The 19,361-nt window shown below is 37.1% G+C and overlaps 1 protein-coding gene across 3 annotated transcripts in view; it reads right to left on the reverse strand.

Annotated features, from left to right (window-relative positions):
* Positions 1 to 386: 386 nt before the first annotated feature.
* Positions 387 to 19,361, reverse strand: part of ACER3 (alkaline ceramidase 3) — a 187,496-nt gene continuing 168,521 nt past the window's right edge. For all 3 annotated transcript variants that reach the window (XM_036860118.1, XM_036860117.1, XM_036860119.1), the window contains 4 exons: positions 10,046 to 10,147; positions 7,704 to 7,808; positions 2,444 to 2,489; positions 387 to 1,937 (listed from right to left, as the gene is read on the reverse strand). In XM_036860118.1, coding sequence (XP_036716013.1) covers positions 1,884 to 1,937; positions 2,444 to 2,489; positions 7,704 to 7,808; positions 10,046 to 10,147 — 307 coding nt within the window. In that variant the 3' untranslated portion in view covers positions 387 to 1,883. The remainder of the gene's footprint in view (positions 1,938 to 2,443; positions 2,490 to 7,703; positions 7,809 to 10,045; positions 10,148 to 19,361) is intronic.

Consider the following 19,361-nt stretch of genomic DNA (forward strand, 5'->3'; position numbering starts at 1 on the left):
TTTATACAGATTCTTTATACAGAAGTATTTCTTAGTGAAAAGTACAAAAACGACAATGGCGTGAAACAAATGAACTCATTAAAAATTGTTAGATGACTGACAGCCTAGGTAGTTGCACATGAATGTAGCCAGACGCCAGAATCTTGTGGCAAAATAAAGAACAGTCTTACAGGCTTGTGTTGGAACTGTTTAGTTTATATTTTCCTAAGGCACAACCAAAGTTCTTTTAGATTTATATTTTGGCAAGTGTTTTTCTTGCTGGAGGATCATAAAAGCAGGTGGGAAGTATCTGCCTAATGGCATGTTGGCACGCTAAAGTAAGGAAAATAGTACTTGGACTAAAACTAAGGCCAGCAAGTGAAGAAAAACAACAAAATCTGTATTCGTTTTAAATTTGTACCAAGGCTTCTTACTGAATACTAGAAAAACAACAGAAGTGTCTTACACCTTTGCTTAAGAAAAAAGTGACTTTCCTTTGGAAGCTGTAGCTCAGAATTTAATCTGGGGTAATGACACCATGTAGTAAAAACAACCTGGATTTTATAATAATGTATAAGCAGGGAAAAGTTGTAAAAATGCTAAATGGTACAGAGCTACAAAGGGGGTCTACAAAGGGGTCAAATCAGGTTTTTATTCCAGGCAGGTGTTATGTTTGTGAAGAGTGATTCAATTTGTTATACATTCAAATCCAAATTAGAACTAGCTGCCTTACAATGAGATTTCACTGCCATGTCTTAGCACTTTAATTTTTGGTAGTTCTGTTACAAGTTCAAGTAAGTTAGAGCTCTTTTCAACCCTTATATCTCTTTCCTTCAGCAAAATGAAGGAGCAGGTATTCTAATAAGCTTTATGTACATAAGATCCTGATGATTTTAGCTCTAGTTAACCCAACACATTTCCCTGGGCATAACCATGGCCTCTCTGAAAACTGGAAAATATTGCATAATTTTAAAAGTCAGAGTATAACGACATTTACTGGTAACTTCAAATGAGTTATTCTAGGAGGATGAAATATGTTTGCCCACCAATCATGTTTGCCTAGCCATAAAAACAGTGACAACTTAAAGATCTGCAAAGATCAAAGGAAACGGAGCAACCACCTTTAACTGGGTGGAGGAGGAACATTCTACAGGTGTCCTGGTGGCCTTCATAAAGGTTACAAGATGACCCACCCACCCTGCCGGGCTGTGACCACAAACGACATCCCAGAGCCCACCGCAAATCTGGAATGTGACAAGTATAGAACCCAGTGGCAGGTCTGAGCTTGCTTATAACACTCGGACCAGCACAGAGGCAGACAATGAAGAACTACCAGAATCCCACAGATAGCTCTTTTCTTTTCTTTTCTTTTTTTTTTTACCTTGGGAAACCATCCATGAGGTTACTATGACAAAAATATAAATCAAGGCTGAAATAGCTAAGTGCTGCCTCACAGCTGGCCATCTGGATATGGGGTTTTGCCAGTCCTTAGCTGGCTGTTTTCATTATTTAATCAAATATTAAGAAAAGTTTAATTCACATGCAAGCCTTGTCAAAAAAAGAGAAAAAGGTTAATTTCCTATGATCAGCACAAACTGTTAACCTGTTAAGAAAAGCCCAATATTTCCAGCATTGGAGTATATACATACAAATCGTGTCTGTTTCTTTTGAAACATCTTAGAGTGACGGTGAGGAGGAGGAAGACAAATGAGATAAAGACACAAGCTAAACATCCAACAAGCCCCATTCCTCATTCTCTGTATGGCTGGCAGCATTAGTCAGAAAGTCACTCCTTTGCTGCGATGGTCATGATATATTTGAACGTGTAGATCTCTAAAGATTTCCTTAATCATTTGACCAGGCCTATGGTACGTGCTATTTTGTTTTATTGGTGAAATAATTCATCAGTGCTTCCTGAGAGGCTCAAACAGGATCACCGGCCAGATTCCGAAGAGAAACTGTTTGGAAACAAGTTAGGACAAAATGAAAGAAGATAAAATTTTTCCATGTTATCCCTGAAAAAGAATGAAAAAGAACCCATGGGCTATGACTACAGTGGTTTGCTAGTGGTTGTCCTGGTATTAATAACCTGAGCAGAGCATATTCTTTCTAGGTCTACACCAGATCTCAGAAACTATTTTTATTTAATTTATTTAAATATATTAAGCATCTACTTTGTCAAGCATAGAGCTGGGCATTTAAATCATCTCAGATCTTTAAAATAACTCTGCAATGTAGCTATTAACAGCTCCATTTTACTATTGAAGAAACTAAGGCTTAAAGAAAAGAGACTTGCCCAAGGTAATAGAAAAGTAAGTGGAAGACTTAAGATTCAAGAGCATCTGGTCCCAAGGCCTGTACTCTCTCTGCTACCTCTCCACCCCACCCCCTTCTTCCACCTCCATCCCATCCTCCCATTACCTCCGTCCTCCACACACACACACACCCTAGGAAGTGGACTTACCTTCACCTTTGGCCTGTATCTCAGGTAAAGTGTTCTTGTATATAAACTGAAAGAAAAGGGGAGGGGGAAAGCTTTTCAGACAAATTTTTTAAAAATTGAAGTATAGTTGATTTACAATACTGTGTTAGTTTCAGGTGTACAGCAAAGTGATTCAGATATATATAGTTTTTTATATATATATATATATATATATATATATATATTCTTTTTCAGATTCTTTGCCATTATAGGTTATTATAAGATATTGAATATAGTTCCCTGTGCTATATAGTAGATCCTTGTTGTTTACCTATTTTATATATAGTAGTGTGTATCTGTTAATCCCAAACTCCTAATTTATCCCTCCCTCCCCACCCCCTTTCCCCTTTGGAAACCATAAGTTTGTTTTCTATATCTGTGAGTCTATTTCTGTTTTGTAAATAAGTTCAGACAAGATTTTAAATTCATGCAAACTGGCTTACTGACAAATTTAACCACAGTGCCTCTGTATATACAAAGAAAAAGCAACACTGACAAATAAACTTTGTTCATTTAGCAACCGTTTTTTGAGGACCTACTCTATGCAGAACAGTTGGCAAGATCCTAAGGAAGACAGAAATGATCAACTCTCAGACTGTAACCTCAGGATGTTTGTAGTTTAGTAGGGAGCATTCTGCTCATGTTTGATGTGATTCATGTCATGATTGCCAGTTTCATCTCTGAAGATATATGGTAGTAAGAATTAAGATAGAGTATTCCTAGAATATTTTAGAAACGGTTATACCAGCTCTATCAGGAATACAATACAGGTATGAAATAACCAGGAAGGTATCACTTCTTCAGAGAATCCTTTAAAATGAGTCACCTCTAAACATGAGATCAGATTCTGGGCTTCCCTAGTGGCACAGTGGTTAAGAATCTGCCTGCCAATGCATGGGACACAGGTTCAAGCCCTGGTCCGGGAAGAACCCACATGCCACGGAGCAACTAAGCCCGTGCGCTACAACTACTGAGCCTGCGCTCTAGAGCCTGCAAGCCACAACTACTGAAGCCCGCGCACCTAGAGCCCGTGCTCTGCAACATGAGAAGCCACCGCAATGAGAAGCCTGTGCACTGTAACGAAGAGTAGCCCCTGCTCGCTGCAACTAGAGAAAGCCCGCGTGCAGCAACAAAGACCCAATGCAGCCAAAAATAAATAAATAAATTTATTAAAAAAAAAAAAAAGATGAGATCAGATTCTAATATATCAGTCCGTACAGCAAAAATAAAGTTAAATTTATCTCTGAAAAATTTATTAAACTGTCCATAACTTAACAGCATACACAGTTTATATATAGTACACGATTTAAGTGTATTTGAATAGTAATATACAGTATAAGAACATATGCAAAACATAATTTTATAGCATGAAAAATTTTCTCCTTTAAATAAGAGAATGAAAAAGAGCACATATATATTTTTTTAAATTAATTAATTATTTTATTTATTTTTGGCTGTGTTGGGTCTTCGTTTCTGTGCGTGGGCTTTCTCTAGTTGCGGCAAGCAGGAGCCACTCTTCATCGCGGTGCACGGGCCCCTCACTATCGCAGCCTCTCTTGTTGCGGAGCACAGGCTCCAGACGCACAGGCTCAGTAGTTGTGGCTCACGGGCCCAGTTGCTCCGCGGCATGTGGGATCTTCCCAGACCAGGGCTCGAACCCGTGTCCCCTGCATTGGCAGGCAGATTCTCAACCACTGCGCCACCAGGGAAGCCCCGAGCACGTATTTTTGAATTTGAGTAACTTAGTGTGGCTATGATGCCATTCTAATGTACCCAAAACCGGAACTATAAAGAGAAGCATCATATATTATGAATACTTTACTGTCTTAGAATATAATCTTACTCTGACAATTTTTCAGATGTTAATCTCTAAAAGAAAGTTGCCATGTTTTCTCTTCTCTTCAGTGAAGAGTCCTGGACTGGGGCACAGAGCCCTGGATTCCAACCCTTGTTGTCACCTCCACCGCTCCCAACTATTTGTTAAGTACCTACAACATGGGGGCAAGCACTGGACCCAGAGCTTTATACACACTTCATTCTTAAACTACCCTACTAGGTAGGTATTATTATTCCTGTTTTGCATATGAGAAAGTCTCAAAAAAGGTCAAATATTTCATTCAAGTTGCTACAGCTAGTAAATGCTAGAAGCAGGATTGAATTCAGGTGCTGTCTAATCATTATCCAATATATTCTACTCCAACTAGCCAGTTACCTTGAGTGTCACTTCTCTCTGGGCCCCAGTTTCCTTCACCATCAAATTAAGAAGTTATATTAGTTGATTTCTAAGGTCTTGATTGGTTTGGGGAGACAGAAAACCCTGGGCTCAAATCCAGGCAATAACACTAAGATCATGCGTGAGGCACCTGATTTCTCTGAGCCTGTCTTTCCTCAAGTGTAAAACAGGACCATCACGAGTATTAAAGGAATAATATATATCAAGCCCAGATGAGGCTATGAGCTGAAAATTCAAACTTTTTATTGTGGAAAATTTCAAACATAAACAAAAGTACCTGTCACATAAATTTGTTAAAAATACCTCCTTATCTTCCTTATATTTGCAGCATCTGTGGTGATGTTTCTTGTTGCATTTCTGATAGTGGTTATTTATGCTTTTCCCCCTTTCTCTTTTAGTCTCACCAGATGGGTCAGCTGTTAAGTTAATGTATCTCAGCTCCAAATCCACTCTTCTATATTCCATCCTGTTTGTGATGCAGGAGATGAGACTACAAACTACATTCCTGCCTTGCCAGATGCTCCCTAATAGGCTCTGCTAATTAGGGCATTTGAAAGAGACTGAAAAGCTGGAGGAGAAAGAAAGGACTTCTCATTTTTGTTTCATTTTTATCAGGGGCCACTGGCTTGTGGTTCTTGTGAACAGCATCCCAACAACACTCCATCACTATGGCAGCAACAGTTTCTTCCTGTAGCAGCAGTACCCTTTTTTTTTTAATACATTTATTTATTTTTATTTTATTTATTTTTGGCTGCATTGGGTCTTTGCTGCTGCACGTGGGCTTTCTCTAGTTGCGGCAAGCGGGGGCTACTCTTCGTTGCGGCGCATGGGCTTCTCATTGTGGTGGCTTCTCTTGTTGTGGAGCATGGGCTCTAGGCACATGGGCTTCAGCAGTTGTGGCATGCAGGCTCAGCAGTTGTGGCTCACGGGCTCTAGAGTGCAGGCTCAGTAGCTGTGGCGCACGGGCTTAGCTGCTCCATGGCATGTGGGATCGTCCCAGACCAGGGCTTGAACCCGTGTCCCCTGCATTGGCAGGTGGATTCTTAACCACTGTTTCACCAGGGAAGCCCAGCAGTACCCTTCTTAAGAGTCCTGGGTCTCAGCCCCATGGGGTCTTTCCTCTGAGCTCAGATACCAGCTCCAGCTGAACAGAGCCTCCTGTTCAGACATGAGTTTGGAGTCCCCAAATTCTTCAATACTCCTCCTGTCAAGAGATAGACTCTATGACTTTGACCAATGGAGTATGGTGAGAGTGATACAATTTGAGTTGAGAATAGGTTATAAAAGGCCCCACTGCTTCCACCTGGTTCCCTAGAGATGCTCCCTCTGAGGGAAGCCATCTGTCAGGTAAGAAGTATTCATTGCTGTATTATATTACACTGCAGTTATGTCCTTGGGACTTCGTGGGCAGTGTTAAAGTGCCAAGTTTTTAATTCTTGGGTTTGCTTTATAGTTATTTTTGTTTCTCCTTTTCTATCATTTGTCAGTTTCCCCAAGCATTTCCTCCCATAACCCTCCCTCTTAAATAGTTATTTCTAATATGCTATGGGCTGAGAATCCAAATAATCAATGCAGTAAGAAGTGGCAAAAAATAAAATAATTATACTTAGAGCCAGAGTTTAAAGAACTCTTCCATGATTAATAACCTTGAGCTCTTCACAGTATGAATTCAGTGATTCTTATTTAGTTGCCCAGAAGTTCTTTTTATATCATTCTCAAGTAGTTAAATTCAGGTTGCCTAAATAAGTTGATCTCTAGACAGGTGAGATGCAAATGTTTTAAAAGGTATTCTAAAAATTTCACTTGAGTAAATTTTCACATTGGTTCAAAGGAAAATTTTCTTTCCCTTTCTATAAATATTTCAGCTCTCTCAATTCTTGAGTGAATTTGAGATTAAACATAGACTGATCCCCTGGCAAAGAGATCAATATGTACACATTCATTCATTAAATCATTTAACAATATATACTGAGTGCTTACTATGTGACAGGCATTGATTTAAGCACTTGGGAGAGTAGCAGTGAATAAGATAAAGTCCTTGCTCTCAAGAAACTTACAGTCTAGTTGGGGGAGGTAAACAAGTAAGCACATGACTGGTTATAAATGTCGTGAAGAAAAATAAGGCTTGGTAAGGGGAGAGAGTGATACAGATGTATTATTTGAGCAGGGTGATCAGAGAGAATTCTGATTCCATTTTTGCTATAAATGGCTGACCTCCAACGAATTCTTGAATTTATTTATTTTATTTATTTTTTGGCTGTGTTGGGTCTTCATTGCTGCGTGCGGGCTTTCTCTAGTTGAGGTGAGTGGGGGCCACTCCTCGCTGCGGTGCATCGGCTTCTCGTTGTGGTGGCTTCTCCTGTTGCGGAGCATGGGCTCTAGGCACGTGGTCTTCAGTAGTTGTGGCACATGGGCTCAGTAGCTGTGGCGCACAGGCTTAGTTGCTCCGTGGCATGTGGGATCTTCCCGGACCAGGGCTTGAACCCATGACCCCTGCATTGGTAGGCAGATTCTTAACCACTGTGCCACCAGAGAAGCCCCAACAAGTTCTTTATTAGGGGAACAAGGAAAGAAAAGTGGCAACCAATTTATTTCAGGGAAGGAGACAAATTAAGTTGGGGACTTCAGATACTCATGCTTTCCCAGTCCCCACTCGGGGGATCTGGCTGCTTTTTCCCCCTTAAATTTGTTCTCTATACACAAAGATATGATGATCAACAAGAAATGGAAATGTTTATATCCTACTTGCGCTAAAAAAGGAGATGAATGATCTACTTAAAATGTAGATCATGTGCCAGAGGTCGGTTACTAGAGCTGTCACCCTTTAAAGATGAGAAAACAGAGCTTCAGAGAGAGTAAGGGACTTGCTTAAGATCACCCGGTGGCAGAGGCAAAGCTGGAACATAAGTTTCTGATTCTGTCTGTGACATTTTATATTTACACCGTTCTATTTGAAGAGTAGAGAAAGAAACACTCCAATACTAGGCTAAAAAAGTCTCTATTTCCTACCTGAAAAGGATGTGAAGATAAGAACCAAGGCCAGTTAAAATATGCCACCATGCATGAAACTGTGTGGTAACAGCTATGATAGGTGGCACCTTCTTTCGAAAGTTCCTGTGTAGAGAGGGGGGGAAAATATGCATGTCAATTATTTTTTATATTTAACAACTATTGCTGACAGTCTTAGAGCATTTTGAAATTTTGAAATGTCATTCTCAAACATGGCAATTATTTAATTTCCTTATGTCTGCTGTAGTCTGTTGTATTGTTTTCCAAAGTGTATTTTGAGGAACAGTATTCCTAACAGAAGTTCCATGAAGAAATGACTCTTTGGTCAAAATAAATGTAGGAAATAGTACATAGTTTATTGCCCTCTTGGAGATTTGTAATGCATATTAACAAATTATAGGCTTTAAAAAGTCCTACCGTAACTAAACAGGTTATCTTCATTTTTTTCAGGTTAACCTACTAATACATGGAACCCTTCTTTCAGGTAATATCTTATTAGCACCTTATGGAACAAGTGTTTCCTGGAAAAACACTTTGGGAAACACTGGTCAGCTTAGCTATTCACTCAAGAAACTAGACACGAGCTTTTTCTATGCCCTATGTACAACCATCATTTCAGAAGAGCACCAAACAGTCTATAAAGTCCTTTTGCATTTATAATATTATTTCACTTCATAGTGAGTCTTTGAGGTGGCTTTATAAGCTTTGCTTTGAAGATGAGGAAACTAAAATGCAGAGAGATTACTGAGTTGCCCAAGTCACTCAGCTAGTGGTACAGCTGAGTCTCAAATTATAGATCTTTTGATTAAGTGTGTATCATATTAATATTCTCATTTATTAGAGGGGGGAAATTCAGTGTGAAACACCAAATTATTTTCTAGATATCCCCACAAATTTTGCGGACATCTCTAAGAACCTACTTTATTTCTTAGTAGAAACAGAGGATCTCACCCAGAGGATGATGACTTACCTCTGCGTTGTAAAAGCCCCAGTTGGGGTTCTGATGGATATTATGGTACTGATTCAGAACCACTCACTTAGATCTTAGTTTTTTAAGCAAGATGTATTATTTGTTTGTGTGCATTTAAAGTCTACATTTCAAACATATGCAAAAGTAGGCAAAATAATAATGTACCCATTACCCAGCTTCAACAATTATAATTTATGGCCAATCTTGTATCATCTAAACTTCTCCCCTCCCATATTATTTTGAAGCAAATCTCAGATATTGTTATCATTTTACACATGCAAACATATGCAAAAGTAGGCAAAATAATAATGTACCCATTACCCAGCTTCAACAATTATAATTTATGGTCAATCTTGTATCATCTAAACTTCTCCCCTCCCATATTATTTTGAAGCAAATCCCCGATATTGTTATCATTTTACCTCTAAATATTTCAGTATATATCTCTAAAAGGTTAAAACTTCTTTAAAATGTAACTATAATACCATTTTCACACCTAAAAGATTAACAATAATCCCTTAACATCATTAGATATTTGACTACTGATCATAAGCTTTTTTTTTTTAAACACTTTGTTTGAATCAAGATCCAAAAAAAAGTAATTACACTGAGTTTGGTTGATAATATCTCTTAAGTCTCTTTTAATCTTACGTTCCTCTTCCCTTTTTTACCCCCTCTGCAATTTATTTGCTGAAGAGACTAGGTTATTCATTCTATAGATTTCCCACAGTTTGAATTTTGCTGATTGCCTTTCTGTGGTGCTATTCAATACATTCCTCTGTTGTCTATGATTATGCAAAACTGTTAAGTCAGAATTTTGAGTTGGAAGGATCCACTAGTTTAACCTACTTAACATGTTCATTTTATGGAAACTGAGGCCCAGACAGACAGTATCTTAGGTGACAGACTAGAGTCCAGAGACCCAAGATTCAAATTCCAGTGAATATATAATTGCTGAAAAGGTAGTAAAAAGGAATACTTGCTTTTCTTAGAAAATAACATTAAGCATATTAAAGTACAAAATTATATATACGTATTTCATATGCTTATTACAAATCATTCCTATTTCTTATTTCTTCAGTAAAGCAGATTGGGCAGATTTCAAAGCCCTAGTCAATATTTGATTAACTGTATAGTACTGCAATGCACACACAAAAAATCCCTACAGATGTTATGGAATATTCTTAGGTCCAAATTTTTAGGTAATTTAAACAAGCATTCCCAGAATTTAGCTTTATTGTGCTATATGTATATTTTTAATTTCAATGATGGCAAAAGTTCACTTCAGTGCACTAATAATTCTATATGCCTATGAAATGGTCTGCTTAATAGATTCCAAAAATATTTTTCAGAGATTGAAAATATATCTTACCTCAGTGAATCACAAAAGATGTTATCTATGTTCCATAATAAAAATCCCAATAAAAATACACCCAAGGATGTATAACCCAGTCCTCTAAGCCATGGATAAACCCTGTGGGTAAAAGAAAAAAGCAAAATGAAATTTTGTCAAGTCATGTCATGATGAGAGCTTGAAGTCATCACTGTCATGAGAGGAAAAGGTTTTCATAAGTATTAAAAGCAAACTTATCTATTAAATTCTCTAATACATTTGCCTATTACACTTAGCCATTAAAAGGTACTAAGAAAAAAATGTGCCACTAAGTGTATCAAGAGAGTAATCTGAAAGTACCCAGTAACTTTATCAGTCACTTGGAAGAGGCAGAGCGGTGGTGGAACAGAAAGAACATTAATTGAGTCATTTGCTGTGTCAGGCACTACAGTATATTAGATACACACAATATATATACATAAACACACACATATGAATACAACCTTCAAATAAACTCTGTGAGGCAGGTATTATTCTTTTTGCTTCGCTGATGAGGGAACTGAAGCTTGGTGAGTTATCCAAAATAACAGGTATAGCTAACATATTTTTTACAGCTTTATCCATCACCTCCAAAAGCTTAGTTTATATATTTTTTAGAATGTTATATAAATGGAATAATACAGTATGTTCTCTTTGTTACATGGCTTCTTTCATTTGGCATAATTATTCTGAAATTCATCCATGTTGTTATGTGTATCAATACTCATTTCCTTTTACTGCTGAGTAGTATTCCACTATATGGATATACCACAATTTGTTTATCTGTCCAAATGTTGGTGGACATTTGTGTTGTTTCGTTTTTTGCTATGACAAATAAAGCAGCTATGAACATTCATAAATAAGTCTTTGTATGGACATATACTTTCATTTCTCTTGGGTAAAAAGCTAGGAGGAGAGCTGAATTGTCTGGCAGGTGAATGTTAAACTTAAGACAGCTAAACTGTTTTACTAAGTGATTGTATCATTTTACATTCCCACCAGCAGGGTAGGAGTCTTTTTTTGTTCTACATCCTCACTAACACTTGCTATGACATCAGTCTTTTTCATTTTAGTTGCCTCAGTAGGTGTATAGAGGTATCACGTTGTGGTTTTAATTTTTATTTCCTTAATGATTGCTACTGAGCATCTTTTCATATGTTTATTTGCCATCCCTGTATCTTCTTTGATATGGTGTTTGTTGAATCTTTACCCATTAAAAAAAGTGTTATTTGCCTTCTTATTATTGAGTTGTAAGAGTTCTTTATATATTCTAATTGTAAGTCCTTTGTTGGACATATATTTTGCAAACATTTTCTCCAAGTCTGTGACTTGCCTTTCATTTTCTTTTTTTTGGATTCTTAAAAAAAAATTTTCTTTTAATTGAATTATAGCTGATTTACAATGTTCTGTTAGTTTCTGGTGTACAGCAAAGTGATTCAGTTATATATATATATTATATATATATACTTTTTCATATTCTTTTCCATTATGGTTTTTTTGTGTTGTGTTAATGTAGGTTTATTTTATTTTTATTTTTTGAATTTTTTTTAATACAGCAGGTTCTTATTAGTTATCTATTTTATACATATTAGTGTATATATGTCAATCCCAATCTCCCAATTCATCACACCACCACCATCACCACCCCCACTTTGCTGCCCTGGTGTCTATACATTTGTTCTCTACATCTGTGTCTCTATTTCTGTCTTGCAAACCAGTTCATCTGTACCATTTTTCTAGATTCCACATATATGCATTAAAATACGATATTTGTTTTTCTCATTCTGACTTCACTCTGTATGATAGCCTCTAGGTCCATCCATGTCTCTACAAATGACCCAATTTCATTCCTTTTTATGGCTGAGTAATATTCCATTGTATATATGTACCACATCTTCTTTATCCATTCATCTGTCAACGGGCATTTAGGTTGCTTCCATGACCTGGCTATTGTAAATAGTGCTGCAGTGAACATTGGGGTGCATATGTCTTTTTGAATTATAGTTTTCTCTGGGTATATGCCCAGTAGTGGGATTGCTGGGTCATATGGTAATTCTATTTTTAGTTTTTTAAGGAACTTCCATACTGATCTTCATAGTGGTTGTATCAATTTACATTCCCACCAACAGTGCAAGAGGGTTCCCTTTTCTCCACACCCTCTCCAGCATTTGTTGTATGTAGATTTTCTGATGATGCCCATTCTAACTGGTGTGAGGTGATACCTCATTGTAGTTTTGATTTGCATTTCTCTATTAGTGATGTTGAGCAGCTTTTCATGTGCCTCTTGGCCATCTGTATGTCTTCTTTGGAGAAATGTCTATTTAGGTCTTCTGCCCATTGTTTGATTGGGTTTTATTAATATTGAGCTGTGGGTTTCCCTGGTGGCGCAGTGGTTAAGAGTCCACCTGCAAATGCAGGGGACATGGGTTCGAGCCCTGGCCCGGGAAGATCCCACATGCCGCAGAGCAACTAAGCCCGTGTGCCACAACTACTGAGCCTGCGCTCTAGAACCTGTGAGCCACAACTACTGAGCCCACGTGCCACAACTACTGAAGCCTGTGCACCTAGAGCCCGTGCTCTGCAACAAGAGAAGCCTGTGCACAGCAACGAAGACCGAAGGCAGCCAAAAATAAAAATAAATAAATATGTAAATAAATTTATTAAAAAAATACATTGAGCTGCATGAGCTGTTTATATATTTTGGAGATTAATCCTTTGTCCATTGATTTGTTTGCAAATATTTTCTCCCGTTCTGAGGGTTGTATTTTCGTCTTGTTTATAGTTTCCTTTGCTGTGCAAAGCTTTTAAGTTTCATTAGGTCCCATTTGTTTTTGTTTTTATTTCCATCGTTCTAGGAAGTGGGTCAAAAAAGATCTTGCTGTGATTTATGTCAAAGAGTGTTCTATGTTTTCCTCTTAGAGTTTTACAGTGTCTGGTCTTACAGTTAGGTCTTTAATCCATTTTGAGTTTAGTTTTGTGTATGGTGTTAGGGAGTGTTCTAATTTCATTCTTTTACATGTAGCTGTCCAGTTTTCCAAGCACCACTTATTGAAGAGACTGTCTTTTCTCCATTGTGTATTCTTGCTTCCTTTGTCATAGATTAGTTGACCATAGGTGCATGAGTTTATCTCTGGGCTTTCTATCCTGTTCCATTGATCTATATTTCTGTTTTTGTGCCAGTAAGATATTGTCTTAATTACTGTAGTTTTGTAGTATAGTCTGAAGTCAGGGAGTCTGATTCCTCCAGCTCCATTTTTTTCCCTCAAGATTGCTTTGGTTACTTGGGGTCTTTTGTGTCTCCATACAGATTTTAAGATTTTTTGTTCTAGTTCTGTAAAAATGCCATTGGTAATTTGATAGAGATTGCGTTGATCCATTATGGTTTATTACAGGATATTGAATATAGTTCCCTGTGCTATACAGTAGGACCTTGTTGTTTATCCATTCTATATATAATTGTTTGCATCCACTAATCCCAAACTCCCAATCCTTTCCCCACCCCCACCCCCCGCCCTTGGTAACCACAGGTCTGTTCTCTACATCTGTGAGTCTGTTTCTGTTCTGTAGATAAGCCTCTTTGTTGCTCTTTTTCAAAATTGCTTTGGCTCTTCTAGGTCCTTTGCATTCCATGTAAATTTCATAAATTGTTTCTCAATTTTTATCAGAAAGCCTGCAGAGATTTTGATTGTGATTGCATTGAACCTATAGATCAATTTGGAGAGAACTGACATCTTAATAACACTGAAGTTTTCTCACCCATGAAAATGATACATCTATTTATTTAGGGCTTCTTTAATTTTGCTCAGCAAAAAACCGTTCACCACAATTTCTAACATACAGAGCTTGCATATATTTGCTAAATTTAATCCTTAAACATTTGATTTTTTTATTTTTTAAAGGAACCGGTTGGTAAGTTCTGTTTTTTTTTAATAGTTGATCACTGTAGTTTTTAAATTTTTATTTATCTATCTATCTATCTATCTATTTATTTATTTATTTATGTCTGTGTTGGGTCCTCGTTTCTGTGCGAAGGCCCTCTCCAGTTGCGGCAAGTGGGGGCCACTCTTCATTGTGGTGCGCGGGCCTCTCACTATCGCGGCCTCTCTTGTTGCAGAGCACAGGCTCCAGACGCGCAGGCTCAGCAATTGTGGCTCATGGGCCTAGTTGCTCCGTGGCATGTGGGATCTTCCCAGACCAGGGCTCGAACCCATGTCTCCTGCATTGGCAGGCAGATTCTCAACCACTGTGCCACCAGGGAAGCCCTGATGTTTTTGGATGGTACTGTAAATTGTACTTTCAAAAATTTCACTTTCCAATTGTTTGCTGCTAGTACATAGAAATATGATTTTTGAATACTGACTTGAATCTTGTGACCTTGTTGAATTCCACTTATTGCTTCTAGTAGTTTTTTGGTACCTGTTCTGTGGTATTTTCTGTACACGATCATGTCATTTGCAAACACTATGTTGGACAGGACTTCCACCAGTGTAGTGTTGAACAGAAGTGGTGACAATGGATATCCTTGTTTTTTTCTTGATTTTAAAGGTAACTTTTAAAAACATTTCATGACTAAATGTGTTAGATGTTGTAGTTTACAGGTTGAGAAAGTTTCCTTCTATTGAGTTTGTAAAGGGTTTTATTTTGTTTATGTGGTTTATTTAGATCATAAATAGCAGCTGAATTTTTCAGAATGCTTTCTCTGAATCTATTGCTATCATCATGTAGTTTTTATATTTTGTTATTTTAACTATAAGTATTTGCATCTAAACAAATGAAAGGGGTGATTAACTTAAAAATCATCAGGAAAGCACAAACCTGGCTGTGCATGAAAAGGACATTATTGCCACTGTTTGATGAAGGTTCTCAGAGATGAGCTTAAGAGAGTCATAGTATGCCTTCAGCTTTTCTGAGTTTATCATTGCCCCATTTGAGGGAGGCAAGAATGAGTCCCAGGAAGCACAGAGTTCAGCATAGTGAAGGCATTTGGCAGATCTGCAGTGTGGGCCAGGTGCTGAGATGTGACAGGGATATGATCAGTGGGGGTGGGATACTCTCTATTTTCTCCTTCTAAGCTTACTTACCAGGGCCAATCTTCAGCTCTCAGAAGTAGTTCAAAGCAAAATTCTTCTGTGGGGTGAAATGAATGTCTTTGGTTATCCAGGTAGCAGGGCACGTGAGAGAGAGCAAGAACTTCATCAGCACATGGTCCATGCAAGCTAAGTACAGATAAGATTCTGGGGACAGACTACCTATATACTATCAGGTCAAGAGTAGTATAATACAGAATGCCCTCAACATATATGTGTTTGGAGTCACACTGCTTCATTCTGGACTGGCTGCCTGTCTAGTGTACTGCTATCATCTGAAAAATCCCTTCCCTTCGCCTTCACCTTGGGAATTGCCTTCACCTCTCTCTGTGTTGGATTTCCTATGTCTTGCATCCTATGTCTTCCTCCTTTTTGGTTTTCTCTCTCATTTTGGTCAAACACATCCTTCAACAGGTTCCTGAGCAATAGTTTATGGAATATAAGTTTTTTTGAGAACTTGAATGTATGAAAATGTATTTTGTCACCATATTTTATCGACAGTTTGGCTAGGTTATTATCCTATAATTCTGGCTTCCAGTTTTGCTTTGGTAAGTCCCAAACCATTCTGATCCCTGATCCTTTGTGTATATATCTGACTTCTAACTCTATAAACTTGTAGAACTGTCCTTGTCTATAATTCTGAAACTGGCATGGGTCTATTTCCACCCACTATGCTTAGTACCCAGTGGGTTCTTTCAATCTAATAACTCATATATTTCAATTGTAGGATATTTTCTTGAATTATTTTGGTGATGATTTCCTCCCTTCCATTTTCTCTGCACAGTACCCCCTCCCCCTTTTTTATGTTGGTCCTTCTATTCCGGCTCAGTAATAATTCCATTGAGTCCCTTCTATTCTCCATTTCTTTCTCATAATTCTGATGGCCCCCAGGGTGTGGTCCATGAACTTAAGGAAACACTTGCTATTTGGCCACAGCAGTGGTGGTGAGTGGGCCCAAGGTCCTGAGGCCCCAAGCTGTCCTGTTTACTCTGGACCATACCATGGGTTTAGTGTCTCTCCTGTGGTAGATGCTTGCTGGTGAATAGGGGGTGATGGACCATAAGACAATAACAATGTATGTTCAGGAGAAAGAATTCCAGTGCCTTCTTTAACTATATCTTTCAAACCCTTCATTTCAGCTTTTCATTTTATCATATTTTTAATATCCTCTTTGGGGGGATTCTCTGAATGTTCCTTTTTTATAGCATCTTACTCTTGATTCATAGATACAGTATATATCTAGGAATATTAATGAATTATAATATTTGCTGTCATTTTGTTGTTTTTGAAGTTTCTTCATGCAAAATTTGTTTACTCTAAGCTGATTTATTCCCTTATTATTTGTTTTGGCCTCTTTCATATTGAATGCATTCATCATATGTCTGGCACTGTCTCCTCATTCTTAAAGAGTAGAAAACTAAAAAGGTGATCACAAGCTCTAAGCATATGATTGAGGGCTTTAAGACTAGTAAACTTCACCATAGGGTTACTTTTCTGGGCCAATTGTTAGGGAACCCTCAATATCATCAGGTCTTTTAGGTTGCTCATATTCTCTATAAGAAGATTCTTTCAATATTCTGCCTAGATGTCTTTGCATTCAGCATTCATAAAGCATGCATAAAGTCACCCAATTTACCTGATTTCAGTACAGTATTTGCATGCTCAATTGTGCCTAGCAAAATTCAATCTAGAGATACTGTTCACCCTTTCCAGAGAATAAACCTGCAGACTTCTGCAGTTGCTCCATGGCATGCAGCTGGGTGACAGAGCCTAAGCAATTAACAGTTTCTTAAAGCTTTTAACCAAACCTCTTTATTTTAGATGCCTCCTCCATCTCCTTTGCCAAACTGCCTGTTGCTGCTAATGCCTGATACTCGAGAATCAATTCTCTGATGTAAACTGGAGGTTCTTGACTTAGAATTTGGCTTTCTTGGGTTAGTTAAGGCAGTTAGCAGTAACCCATTTACTTTCTAGCTTCTAAAATTTTATTGAGTCTTCTCCTTGTGGGTTTATGCTTTATAAATAAATTCCTTTGTTGTAGTCTTAGGGCTTCAGAAAGGAACAAAATTAGATACCTGTTGATCTTCAACATTGTACCTATTTTTTTCCATTAATTTCTGCCTTTTATCAGTATCATTCTTCATTTCTCATTGGGTTTATTCTATTCATCTGTTTTCTAATTACTCAAGTTGAATACTTAGTTCATTATTCTTCAGCCTATTTCTAATGTAAACATTTCCCTCTAAGAACCACTTTAGCTACATCTTACTTTGGTTTATAGTATTTTCATTATGATTCCATTCTAAGTATTTCAATATTTCTATTATGATTTCTTTTTTAAGTCATATTTACAAGTGTAGTTTTAAGTTTCCCAATATATGGGCTATTTTGACTAATCCTGTTTTGTTTTAACTAATAGTCAGAGAACATGCTATGCATGTTCTCTAAAATTTGTTGAACTTTGCTTCAAAGCTAGTATTGGCAGATTTAATAATTACTCCATGCGTGGTTGAGAAGATCATGTATCCTTTAATTGTTGAGTATATTAAATCATTTTGTTATGTTACTCAAATTTTATCAATCTTATTCATATTTTTTGTGCTGAGTTACTGTGTTAAAATACCTCATCATGATAGAGTAGTTACCTATCTCTCCTTTGTAATTCTGTCAATTTTTGTTTAAAATTTTCCATACAAGTTTAGAGTTGTCTTTTTTTGGGGTGTGGTAAATTGAATCTTATAATAACAATGTAATGAACACACTTGTTATGAATAATGCCTTAAATTTCTTTGTTATTAAAATAGCTAGTCCAGCCTTCTTTTAGTCAATACTTGCATGGCATGTATCTTTTTGTATCTTTTTCTTTCAAAATTACTATGTATTTATGTTTTAACCATGTTTCTTATGAACAGTAGATACCTGGAATTTTCCCCATTTGAGTCTTTGTCTTTTAATTGCTTAGCTCTGTTCATTTATATTTACTGTGACTACTGATATATTTTGAATTATTTCTACCCCTTCATTTTTTGCTTTGTATTTGTCCTCACTTTTCTCTGCTTCCCTTTTCCCCCTTCTCCTGATTTCTTTTGGATTCGGTTTTTATAATCCCATTTACTCCTTCATGTTTTTGTAATTGAAATTGTGAAATCAATGACTGTTTTTAGTGGTTACCAAAAAAGCACATGTAAAATCCAAAATTAATCACTGAATGTACCCTAACCCCAAATAAGAAAGACCTTAGGAACTATGGACTAAGATTATTCTCTTGTGTCTCACATGTTATTTTGTCATCATTTTAATTCCTTAAAAAAAAATCTCTCAAATTAGATATTATTAAAGTCATAATATTTTGTTCAGATAGTCCCATAGGTTTTTCACTTTTTCTCCTTCACTGTTCTTTCTTGTACCTCAACTCTTCCTCCTAAAGAATATCTTTTAGAAGGTCTTTTAGAGAGGTGTACTAGTAAAATTTCATCATTTCTATTTGTCTCAAAATGTTTCTACCTTATCCTTGTTCTTGAAAGATATTTGGGTATACAATTCTAACTTGATGGTTAATTTCTCTCAGCACTTTGAAGATAATAGTCTACCGTGTTTTGGCTTCCACTGTTGCTGTTGATAAGCCTTCTGTAGACTATTTGTTATGCCTTTGTTGGTAATATGTTTTTTATCTCTGGATGTTTTTAAGATCTTAGTCTTTGGATTTCAGCAATTTTAGTGTGCTTTTTGAAAACAGGTATCAATCAGGATTCAACTGCAGGTAATACTTCTATCTAAAGCAGAAAATAATTTAATAATTTCAATTCGGAAAGAAATGCTCAACAGATTTAGGCTCTCTGGGAATGACTTACGAACACTACTACAGAATTATCTTGCCAAAGGAATATTTTTCTTTTTCACATTTATGAAGCTGGAGAACTGGAAAGCCTCTGGACCAACTGCTGCATCCAGCATCATACCATCATACCATCTTAGCTATAATTCACAGTCAGGAAGCTGCCATCACACCTGTTTGTTCCAGAGCTATGATGCACACCCTAGATCCATATAAGTAAATGGATGCCTACATACTACCACTTCTCCCTCCCACTTGGTTCTGAATTCAAGACTCATGTGAATACATGTGATTGGCAAAACACCTGAATGTATCTGAAAACTTACCTGTAAAGGTAAGATGGGAAATATAGGTTTTAGCTTTTTAGCATCTACATTACAGGAAGGCCCACTTA

This window comes from Balaenoptera musculus, chromosome 8 (genome assembly GCF_009873245.2).
Source record: "Balaenoptera musculus isolate JJ_BM4_2016_0621 chromosome 8, mBalMus1.pri.v3, whole genome shotgun sequence".
In the NCBI taxonomy this organism is placed as follows: Eukaryota; Metazoa; Chordata; class Mammalia; order Artiodactyla; family Balaenopteridae; genus Balaenoptera; species Balaenoptera musculus.